The sequence below is a fragment of the Microtus pennsylvanicus genome, chromosome 5 (genome assembly GCF_037038515.1).
Source record: "Microtus pennsylvanicus isolate mMicPen1 chromosome 5, mMicPen1.hap1, whole genome shotgun sequence".
Classification (NCBI taxonomy): domain Eukaryota; kingdom Metazoa; phylum Chordata; class Mammalia; order Rodentia; family Cricetidae; genus Microtus; species Microtus pennsylvanicus.
In genome coordinates, this window is record NC_134583.1 from 94,040,758 (window position 1) to 94,052,914 (window position 12,157).

The 12,157-nt window shown below is 41.2% G+C and overlaps 1 protein-coding gene across 1 annotated transcript; it reads right to left on the minus strand.

Annotated features, from left to right (window-relative positions):
* Positions 1–2,269: 2,269 nt before the first annotated feature.
* On the minus strand, positions 2,270–3,214 carry Or4d6 (olfactory receptor family 4 subfamily D member 6). Its single transcript, XM_075975008.1, has one exon. It carries the CDS (start codon positions 3,212–3,214, stop codon positions 2,270–2,272), a length of 945 nt encoding a protein of 314 aa, XP_075831123.1.
* Between the last annotated feature and the right edge of the window lie 8,943 nt (positions 3,215–12,157).

Sequence of the window (12,157 nt, forward strand, 5' to 3'; positions counted from 1 at the left end):
TCTGGGAGTCAGGGAGGACCATACATGGGCATTATCTACTAGAACCTTTCTGACTGAATCTTACTCATTGTAATAATTTGGTACCTTGTAAGAAAAATAGTTCATATGTGCTTGAATTTCCTAAGCTTTCTTATCTTTTTAAAACTGAATTTTGAATGGTCGTCAGGAGACAGAAGGGTGGAATATGAGGCAAGCACAGAGGGAGAAAAGTTATCTTTACATATCCACAGTTGAAATCCTTCCTGTGGGTTAGGAATGAATTCTAACACATAGCCAATAGTAATTTGTAAATTACCATACACCAACATGTTTCTTTCTATCTTATATTGTTATTAAAATAGGCCTTAATGGTAGAAGATATTTCTTAGGTCATTTTTTTGTTTCGTTTTGTTTTTAATTGTGATGAACTGTCATGGATAGTCTACTAATATTTAGACAAAAGGTATAGTTTTATTTCATTTTTGAAAGTCCTTAGAAGGATTCTAAAAAGCCACCTCATACACCAGAAGGTCACACAGAAGTCCTTCAAATAGACCAAGTTACACAATTGTTTCCTACATGTAAAGGTTGTAGTTTAGTCCCATGTAGGCTCCCCAGCTATGGGATGCCTTGCTTAGCCTTGATGCAGGGGAGAGCTTGGCCCTGCCTCAACTTAATGTGTCAGGCCTTGTTGGCTCCCCATGGGGCCTTAGCCCTTCAAAGGAATGGATGGAGGATGGACTTGGGGAAGGTGGGAGGAATGGGAGGAGGGAGGGGGAATTGTTGTTGTTATGTAAAAGTAATAAAAAAATTAAAATTAAAAAGAACAACATAACAAAAATGATGATTAACCAAAGGTAGGTCCTTAATAGCAATGTATTTGCAAAGCAAAATAACTCCACATATAGAAAGGGGGTAATGTATTTTAAGCTAATATAAATCTCTTGTATCGAAAAAAGAAGTTTTAGAAGTGGATGGGGAGATGCCTTAGTCAGGAAGACACTTGCCTCCTAAGCATGAGGCCTTAAGTTTGTTCTTTAGAATTCATGTGAAAAAGCTGGATTAGATGGGAATGCAGACTTGTAATTCCAGTGCTGGGGAGATGATGATCCCTGTGGCTCACTGATCCACCAGCCACCAGCCTAGCAGAGTAGGTGTGCTCCCACCTAATGAGAAAAACATCAATACATCTCAGCAAATAAGGGGGATGGCTCCTGGGAATGACCCCATGGATTGTTCTCTCTCTCTCTCTCTCTCTCTCTCTCTCTCTCTCTCTCTCTCTCTCTCTCTCTCTCTCTCTCTCTTTCTCTCTCTCTCTCTCTCGCACAGTTTTTAGAAAAAACAGAGCAGATAGAGAGAGAAGGGAAGTTGAGGTTGACATGAGATAGCACCATGGATTTGCTAAGTGTTTGTCTACAAGCTGCATATGTAACTTCAAGATTAATTTCAGTGGACAAATCAGTTGAATGGAACAAAGAATAGGAAGTAGCTGGATTAGACATTTTTTTAGACAGGGTTTCTATATAATCCTGGCTGTTCTGGAAGTCACTCTGAAGACTGTAGACCAGACTGGTCTTGAACTCACAGTTTTACCTGCCTCTGCCTCCCAAGTGCTGGTGGTATCAAAGGCGTGAGCCACAATTGCCAGGCTTTAGACATAGATTTTTACACACCACACCACACACACACACACACACACACACACACACACACACACACACACACCAGGTTCACCATAATTTAAATAATTCCTTTTCTTTTCACTAATTGATGAAATACATTTATAATACTGAATTCACTATGTGACATCATTTTAAACAATTGACCAATGTGTACATGTATAATTGGGAATGCAAGGATAGATAGCTAACAGGGAACACTGAATTCACATTTGCAGTAATGCTGACTTTCATAACTACCATGCTCACACCATTAACCATACTTCATTCTCTGATCACTTTGTGGACAGTAGTGCTATTCTGCATCAGACAGGGTGAAGTGAGGGAACGGTTAGCCTGAGAGCAACAGATGACAGAATAGTAGCCCTTATGGGATTTCATTTCTCCTGGACTTATCCCCTGTGCACAAGTCAGATAATGTACATTGTGTGGTCTCATCTCTTCATTTTATTTTCATATTCCCTCTAATGGATTTGCATGTTTATATCATAGAAGGCATATGGTGACATCTATATCACAGAAGCTGTTATAGAACCAGCTTTCTCTTATTCTTAGACTAGCAGATGCAGAGAACTGAATTAGCTTTAGTCTTCTGGACTTCACCAGATGGCTCACCCCAGTTTATTGTTCTCAGAAGGGCCCAGCCTCCTCCGTAGTCTTTTCATGGCTGACTTCATCTCTTGGTTCCTGAGAGTGTAGATCATGGGGTTTAGCATGGGGGTGATGACAGTGTTATTGATAGATATGGCTGTGTCCATGGGCAGGGTAGTGAAGGGACGGCAATAGATGTATACACAGGGCACGAAATGCAGGGTCACCACCATGATGTGGGAGGTGCAGGTGGAGAGAGCTTTGTTTCGTCCCTCCCCAGAATGGGACCTGAGCATAACCAGAATGATGGTGTAGGAGCCCAGGAGCAGGAGGAACCAAAGCAGTGTCACCAGCCCATTGTTGGAGATCATGAGAAGTTCAAGAGCAAAGGTGTCAGTGCAGGCCAGCTTCACCACCTGGGGTACATCACAGTAAAAGGCATCCAGGGTGTTGGGGCCGCAGAAGGGGAGTGGAAGCATTAGAATTATCTGGACAACTGAGTGCAAGCCACCACCCACCCAGGAGGCCACCACCATGGCCACCCATACCTCTCTTCTCATAATGGTTACATAGTGCAGGGGTTTAGCAATTGCCAGGTATCTGTCATAGGCCATCACAGAGAGGAAGAAAATATCTGCCCCACCAGCAAAGTGGAAGAAAAAGATCTGTGTCAAACAACCATTATAGGAGATGGTTTTCCTTTCTGATAAAAGACACACCAGGAACTTAGGGACTGTGATAGATGAAAAAACAATATCTAGAATGGACTTATTCCTCAAGAGGAAGTACATAGGAGTGTGGAGACGGGACTCAGAGGTGATGGTAGCCACAATGAGGGTGTTTCCCAGCACAGTTGTTACATACACAAGAAAGAAGACCACGAACAAAAAGAACTCCAGTTCTCGGAAGCGAGTAAGTGCCAGGAAGACGAATTCCTTCACATTGGTGTGGTTCATCTGACCCATGGCTAGGATAAACTCCTGTCACATCTACCTAGGGAGAAGATATGGTAGGGTTTGGAGTTTGGTAACATGAGGTCAAAATGCCATTTATTACACATTGTTTTTGTTACTAGACTTCTTAAAGTTCTCAGACGATCATGACTAAACCAGTGTCTTCAAGTTTTGACCTAGAAATTCCTTGTCCTGATGGTCCTTGGTTTGCAGGGAGAATCGGCATAGTCTTAGCCTTTATTCTGGGTAGGGAGAGGTTCATGTGCTGTGGTCATTTATCTATGATGTGTTCTCTGCCGTGTGAGGATAACTTCTTCACACGGAGACCTTTTACACATTTCACGGAGGGCTTTCAAAACCCTGCAATTTCATCTTGATTTTCACCTTAAAGATTGTGGGAGCTTCAGGGTAATTATGATTTTCTTTGAAGCTTAGACAAGTGCATGGCTTGCTTACACCTTCACAATAATTGTCCTTGACCAGATTTTGGTTAGGCTTCTTTGAGCCCTCTTCCTATCCTTTCTTCCCAAACCCAGTACCAACAAACAACCTGCTAATTCTGTTGAATGAGATTCACCTACCCTTGGTGCCTGATCAAATTCTTCATTCCTCTTCTCTAATATCAAAATCCTTGCATCTGAGTGCTTGGCCTGTCTGTAGCAGGAATTCTTTTTAGCCAGTTTTCTGAAACTCATCCTGCTCCCCACATCCCCTTTCAGTCTTTTCTCTACTTTCCATTAATCTTCTCACTCCCATTGGCTCATTGCTGAAAATGCCCATCCATCCTTGATGTATCTGGAGTTGAGCTCAAACTTTCTTTCTCATTGCAATAGTTTTGTCTAAAGTCTGTCTTGGTATGTTTAATCAGTGTCCACTGATCCTCCTGTCCTTAATATTATCCAGAAAATCTGGACCATACCACTTTGCCAGATTGATGTCTGGGAATCATTTTGGCTTATCAGTGTCCTGATGGGTAGTTAAAGCTTACACCATTAGTTAAGTAGCCTACCTATTTAATTCTCATCTCCCAACCTTCAGGAAGGAAGAATCAGGCATTCAAAAGTGCTGCTCTTTAGCAAACTGGAAACCTGGATCTCACCAAGGAACCACAAAGCCCCTGGGAGGCTGAGGGGCAGTAGTGGCTGTTGAGGGATGTTTAGTGAACAGAACATTTACTGCTCAGAAGAACTGACCACTAGAGCTCTGACAGAATATTAGAGGTGGCTCAGCTCAGTGCTACTTACTACAGGAGTGAAAGAGAAAACTGTTTGCTTGGTCAGAATCAGACTATGGATTAGGAAAAGAGAGCTTTAGTCAGAGTTTTGGTGTGTATTCCGAAGACTTTATACTATTTCTATACGATGGAAAAATAGCTTTTGTTTCCAAAGCAGAAACTAGCCATTAGAGAATAGTATCAGTTTCAATAAGAATATCTACATTTCCTAAGCAAATTGTATCTCAGAAATTTTTAAGATAATTCAGACAGCAACATGACCAAATTTTACTTCAGGAGTAGAGGCAGACAGCTGGCATTTGTGGAATCAAGTGTGAAGAAGACAGCATAATAAAGTTGAGTATAAAGAGGAAAAAGTAAAACATTTTCCCTCAAAACAAAAGTGTACTAGAGGATTTCATAAACGATCATGTTTTTCCTTTAAAATTACCTCAAAATTGGGTCAAGTTAAACGTCTTTATTTGAGAAATTAGGATACATATAAAACTTAAAAATCCTTTGGGCATCTTAGATTCCTGATGTTCCTATCATAAAAAAATTCATTTCTACAGAAAAACAAATTGCTATTTTTGATTTTAAGTTACATACTTTTAGTTAAAACAGTTCTACAATCTTTCATTGGCAAATGTTTAAGGTATACAACTCCATTGGAATCTTACTTCAATGTGTCAGCACTCAGTAAGGTCCTCCTTGTAACCAATATTCTGACGTTATTTGTTTCTTTAATTCTCACGTAAGCCATACAGGTGATATAATCTTTTCTCTCTTATCAACAGTATCTACAAGGAAGGAAATCCACCTAATGACACCATTGAAGGCAGAGTCTGTGACTTCTGTAGACTTTAGTAATACCTTAGAAAAATCAGGACTTTGTTACTAAACACGTATCTGTGCTTTACTTTTCAAAATGTATGTGGGGTTTAATTAATTACCCTATTTTAAAAAACATGTGGCCATGCTATAGTCTCTTTTTTACATTTATTTTATTGCATCTTGTTACTGTTGCTATAAAGTCTGCCAGGTCTTCTGTAGATTGATGGCCAAAATATGGCTTACTAAGATAAAGACTTGTATTGGTACAGTGTAAGTCAGGCAGAGTAGGAGTCACATTTGTGAAGCAGGGTTGAGAGGAACAAGGCATTAACTAGGTGAGAAGCTACGTTTGGGAGATTGGAGCTGAGAAAGGGAGATTAGAAAGCCAGTGATGGATGGCATTGCCAGCCAGGCTTTCTGAAAGTATAGGAGAGAGGAGCCACATAAGCATCATGATCCTCTTAAGTTGTCTAGTGGGTTCTCATTAGTATTTTCAAATAATGAGACATAGAGCAATTGGTAAAGGATTTTCTTTGCATGCGTCTATAGTTTCTTTAAGACAAACTCCCAGAAATTGGCTTACAAAGTCACATGGCATATTAAGTTTCTAGTTTTGATTGAGCCTTCTTCTAAATGTGATTGAATGCTTGACATCTTTTTACATATGGATAGAATACAATACTTCCTTATTTCTCATAGAAGAAAACCATAGATGTTAAGTCTTCAAGCAGTGAAAACATTAGAATAAAATTAAAGTGAAGGTTTTAAAAATAGTTTTTAGAGGAGTTAGTGAGATGACTCAGTGGTTAAAAGCAGCTGGCTAGTTTTTCAGAGGACCTAGGCTTGATTCCCAGCAACGACATGATGGCTCCCAACAATTTGTGATTCGACTGTCAAGGGATTTGTTGTCTCCTTCTGGTCTCCACAGGCACCAAGGGCACCAAGACCTACAAGTGGTACAAAAACATACATGCAGGCAAAACACTAACAAATGTAAAAATAAATAAAACCAAATAAATACATAAAATTATATAAAATTTAAGTAGATGAAAATCGCACCAAAGACAATTAGGCTTTATTAAGTGACAGAATATAGCATCTATGGTTTCAAAATCATTATAAATATTAACAATTAAATAGAAATTAAAAATGAGAAGCTGTCAGTGACCCTTTCCAAAACCATACTATTAATCTTTGTTGTTTTTGAGACAAGGTCTCCTTTATGTATCTCTGACTGGCCTGAAACCCACTCTGTAAACAAGCTGTCCTCAAACTCCTAGAGATCTGCTTTCTTCTGCCTCCCAAGTGCGAAGATTAAAGGTGTGCACCACCATGCCTAGACTATTCTTAATATCTTTAATGAAGAACCCTTATTAATCAGGAGGACAAGACAGATACTTTATCAATGAATCACAGAGAATTGTGGTTAGCCTACATATGAAAAGATGGTTAATCATACTGTTAAGGAAAGAAATGTAAATTAAAATTGTAACTAGACACTATTTTTCAATATTTTTGAATATTGGCCAATGTTGAAAAGGCTTGTTATTTAGATATAAATATGTGAAAAAAATACCTTCAAATATGTTGAATACCAGGGACAAAATTTGGAGAAATGGTGTTTGGAAATGTGTATTAAAACTTAAAGTGTGCAAACATTATTAGTATGAAATTCTGCTTTAGGAATTTAGGCTAAAGGATGAATGAACCAAATACCTAGTATCATAAGGACAAAGAAGACTCTTCACAGAGCAGTGCAAATAGGAGAAATAAGAATTTAAGTTAATGCTTAGTGTAAGAAGTTGGCTCGGTAAGTGCTATATAATGTACAGTTAGAATTTGTCAACTTTCAGACTGATAGTGTAGAATTGTGTTAAGATTCCCTTGTAGTGATGGATTAAACACTCAGTATATTAGCTGATGTAATTTCGGTACAAAAAACCTACAAGTCAAGAAGTCTGAAAGGATGTAGAGCTCAATAGTTGTGACCATTATCTCTGAGAAGTTTTATTTAGGCACTTTTTCTAAATTAATTAACTAATCCAGTGGCTAATTTTTTATTATTATTATTTGGAGATATGATCACGGTAAGTAGCTCTGGCTGTTATTGAACTTGTGACCCCTGTCTTAGCCTCCCAAGCACTGAGATTTTAATGGTGTACCACTACACCTGATTCTGGGCAACTTTGGTTTAAGATGTGCATTGTCTTATGTCCCATTAAAAAAATCTAGTTAAAAAATTAAAATAGCTTGTGATTTTAAAATAAGTAACACATGTTTACCATTTGAAGTGAAGTATTTTCTCTAATGATCTGAACTCTGATATTGTATATTTTCCCTTTCTTTTCTGTAAAATTATTGTAAGAAATACAAATTACTGAAGAAAGGCTTGGTGAGGGTGGTCAGCTCGAGGTTTTCTTTTCATTTCTTAAAACTCTGTGAAGCACTGCCTTCGTGAAGAACCTGGGATCTGTCTATCCCGTTTCCTCAGAACTTCCCTAAACGCTATTGGCAGGTTGCATCTCTTTGAAGTACTAGCGTCCACCTGCGCGTGTGGTCAATCACTTTAGAAAGTCCTAGAGGCAGGCTCAAGGACAGGTCAGGATCAGGTGATGACTGTTCTATATAATCTCCTCAGGGCTGCATGATCAGTCTTAGAGGCGTCTGGCCCAAAGGACACAATTATTGCAGTCAGGTTCAAGTAGTTTACATTTCAACTCTACCCTTGAGCAACTTAGTCCTTATGAAGTTTGAAATATTACGCCACGGAATAAGAAACCTGGGGTTTTCTTCACAGTGGGTTTTGCCTATGGCAGTCCAACATCTTCTATATCTGTTTCTGCTTCTCCCTTAAAATGCAAAGCTCCTGAAGTAAAGACTTTCTTTCATATCTATTGAAACAGTAGCATCCTCCTAGGATACATCAGTTACTTAATAATTCTGTTGGACCAGCCTTCTGAGCAGATGGGTGTGAGTGTGTAACGTGTAGTGGGTCCCCAGCAGATGGGTGTGAGTGTGTAATGTGTAGTAGGTCCCCAGCAGATGGGCGTGAGTGTGTAATGTGTAGTAGGTTCCCAGCAGATGGGTGTGAGCGTGTAACGTGTAGTGGGTCCCCAGCAGATGGGTGTGAGTGTGTAATGTGTAGTAGGTCCCCAGCAGATGGGCGTGAGTGTGTAATGTGTAGTAGGTCCCCAGCAGATGGGTGTGAGCGTGTAACGTGTAGTGGGTCCCCAGCAGATGGGTGTGTAACGTGTAGGAGGTGCCCATCAGATGGGCATGAGCGTGTAACGTGTAGTAGGTGCCCATCAGATGGGTGTGAGTGTGTAACGTGTAGTAGGTCCCCAGCAGATGGGTGTGAGTGTGTAACGTGTAGTAGGTCCCCAGCAGATGGGCGTGAGTGTGTAACGTGTAGTAGGTCCCCAGCAGATGGGCGTGAGTGTGTAACGTGTAGTAGGTCCCCAGCAGATGGGCGTGAGTGTGTAACGTGTAGTAGGTCCCCAGCAGATGGGCGTGAGTGTGTAACGTGTAGTAGGTCCCCAGCAGATGGGCGTGAGTGTGTAACGTGTAGTAGGTCCCCAGCAGATGGGTGTGAGTGTGTAACGTGTAGTAGGTCCCCAGCAGATGGGCGTGAGTGTGTAACGTGTAGTAGGTGCCCATCAGATGGGTGTGAGTGTGTAACGTGTAGTAGGTCCCCAGCAGATGGGCGTGAGTGTGTAACGTGTAGTAGGTCCCCAGCAGATGGGCGTGAGTGTGTAACGTGTAGTAGGTCCCCAGCAGATGGGTGTGAGTGTGTAACGTGTAGTAGGTCCCCAGCAGATGGGCGTGAGTGTGTAACGTGTAGTAGGTGCCCATCAGATGGGTGTGAGTGTGTAACGTGTAGTAGGTCCCCAGCAGATGGGCGTGAGTGTGTAACGTGTAGTAGGTCCCCAGCAGATGGGCGCGAGTGTGTAACGTGTAGTGGTGTCTGTTCTCCTTTATGTTAGACCTTATACTACATCTTCTATTTCTTTGTGTTACTGTGAGAGTCAGTGAGCTGCCTGCCCGTGAGTATACAGCATGACTTATACAAATGTAGGTCACCAGTGTCACCACAATGCTGACATAGCTATGACTCAAGCTTCTCTTCCTGCTTGAAGCTATCTTTTAATCTTCCTTTTAGAAAAGGACTAGGGAGTTAATATCCTCTACCTTATAGATACTCAGTAGATGCTCATACAATGAGTTTGACATAAAAAAACCACCTTTCTGCTTAAATGTGTCTTCAGAAGTACAGTGTTTTATGCTAGAGATCTTATATTTTCCTTATGCATATCTTAGTTTTTAAGACAGGGTCTCACTATGTAGCTCTAGCTGGCATGAAACTATGCACAAGACTGTCCTACTGCATGCTGGAATTATAGATGTCTGCTATTACACCTAGCTAAAGAGTTTTAAACTTTTAGTTCAAAATGAGATCTATTTAAATTACTACTGTGTGTATTACTTTTTAGAGACTAAAGGCTATACGGTACATAGCTCACAAGTTTTATCAAATCTTTAGGGTGCTCTCACCTACCTTTGTGTTAGAAAGAAGAGCCCGAAAGTTTCTCCATTGTCAAGACTCTGCCTTTCTTCATTCAAACAGACGCACAAGCTGAAGTGTTCCCCTAAGCACCAAATTAGAAGTCTAATATAATAATCATCATAGGGATTTGTGTCAGATATTCGTAGTAAGTGTAATTTTCAAAGGGGGAAGGCTTGTGCTTGCCGATGCGATGGGAGTTATTAAGAAGTTACTAAGCAACACGTATGTGTGTGCTCGCTCCCTCTATCTCTCTGCCCTCCCCCCACCACAGCGAGAAGACAATGATGATGTTATGGAAACATAAGCCACTTCTCTGAGCTAGATCAGCAGTGGACTTTGTGCAAAGTCCTTCACACCCATGCACAGATATTTGAAACAGTTTTATATGACAGATATCACAGTTTGGTCATATTATTTTGATTTCCTTTAAAGGATAAGGTGGCGTTTGTTCTCAGTGTCAGACTGCTGAAGGAATAACATGGTTAAAATCTAGGCAACATTGACTCAACAGATGACAGACGTGGAGAGAGACAAGCAACTGCAATATCACTGGACCATCGGACTCAGGTTCACTAGGTTCTTGTATAGCTGAGACAGTAAGAAGCTGTATCCAAAGGCAATGCCCATTAGTGTTTGCTTAGAGAATGGCTCAGCAGTCAAAGGGGAATCCAACGAGAAGATCCTGTTTAATGGAGTAGATTTCCCCTTATAATTTATCTAACCTATGCATAACAGATCTCTTCAAATCCTGCCATCTGGTAGAAGCAACTGCCAGAAGCTCTGCACCTGTATCAGAGTTCTGCCCTTGTTTCTGGTGTGATGCTGAGCAGGTTGGGGTTCCTGATGCGATCTTGTTCTTCATTTTGCAGCCTACACATAATGTGATATAACCAAAGCATTGTAGCCCACACTGGATTAAATAACGTTTGTGTTATAATAGTTGTCACAGTTATTATAAAAATACCTTATTATAGTTTTTTGATATAGCATCTCACTATAGAACCCTGACTGACTTGGAACTCTTTATGGAGACCAGAGTAGCATCAGCTTACAGAGATCTGCCTGTTTTTGCCTCCCGAGTGTAGGGATAAAACAAGTGGACTACCATGCCCAGATAAAAGTTGTTTTTAAGAAGAAATTTCTTTCACCTTTGTTTTGATTGGTGAACTCAATAGGCAAGTGAGCATGAAAAACATCTGATGGGAAGGGCCTCATTTTCATTTTCTTTTTCTTTATTCTTCTTCTTTTATACAATACATCCTGACCACAAGTTTCTCCTCTCTCCACTCCTCCCAACACCCCCTTCTCCATAAGATCTGCTTCTCTTCTGTTTCTCTTTAGGAAAGAGCAGCCCTCCCAGGGACATCAGCCGAACATAGCATAACAATGTACAGCAAAACTAGGCACAAACTCTCATATCAAGGCTGGATGAGTCAACCTAGTAGGAGGAAAAGGGTCACAGAAGCAGGAAAAAGAGTCAGAGATCCCTCTTGCCCCCACTGTTAGGAGTCTCATAAGTGCACCAAACTAAACAAGCATATTTAGAAGACCTACTGCAGACCAACTCTGGCTCCATGACTGCTGCTTCAATTTCTGTGAGCCCCTAAGATCCCTGCTTAGTTGATTCTGTGGGCTGTGTTCTCCTGATATTCCTGACCCCTCTTGTTCCTACAGTTCTTCCTCCCCCTCTTCTGCTGGGTTCCCTGAACTCCTTCTAATGTTTGGCTGTAGGTCTCTGCATCTGTTCCCATCAGTTGCTGGATGAAGTTTCTCTGATGATGACTGGGCTAGGCTCTGGTCTGTGAGTATAACAGAATATCATTAGGGATCATTTCATTGACTCTTTTCTTATGCAGCCTCCGGTTCCCGGTCATTCAGGCAGTGCTGGGCATGAGCTTCCTCATGTGCTATGGGCCTCTAGTTAGACCAGCCATTGGTTGACTGCTCGCTCAAATTCTGCACCACCATTGACCCAGCATATCTTGCAGGCAGGACAGATTGTATGTCAAAGGTTTTGTGGCTGAGTGTTCCAATCCCACCTCAGGAAGCCTTGCCTGGTTACAAAAGATGGCCAGTCCAGACTTCCTATCCCCCATTATTAGTAGTCATTGCTCTGGTCACCCTTGTAGATTCCAGGGACGTTTCCACTGCACTAGGTTTTCACAGAGCCCCCTAAATGTTGCCCAATTCCAGTGGTCTCTCCCTGTACTTTCTCAGGCATCATTTTTTATAGTTCATTTTCAGACATGACCACTGAACATCTTTCTTGCCTAAGGGAGGAGAGGTGGGAGGTGGTGCCATGGGTTGTGTGCACCTCCAGCAGAGTGGAGGAGTCTGCTTCCAC

Excerpts from the sequence above, each read along its gene's own strand:
- Or4d6 (XM_075975008.1), bottom strand. The coding sequence starts at position 3,214 with ATGGGTCAGATGAACCACACCAATGTGAAGGAATTCGTCTTCCTGGCA.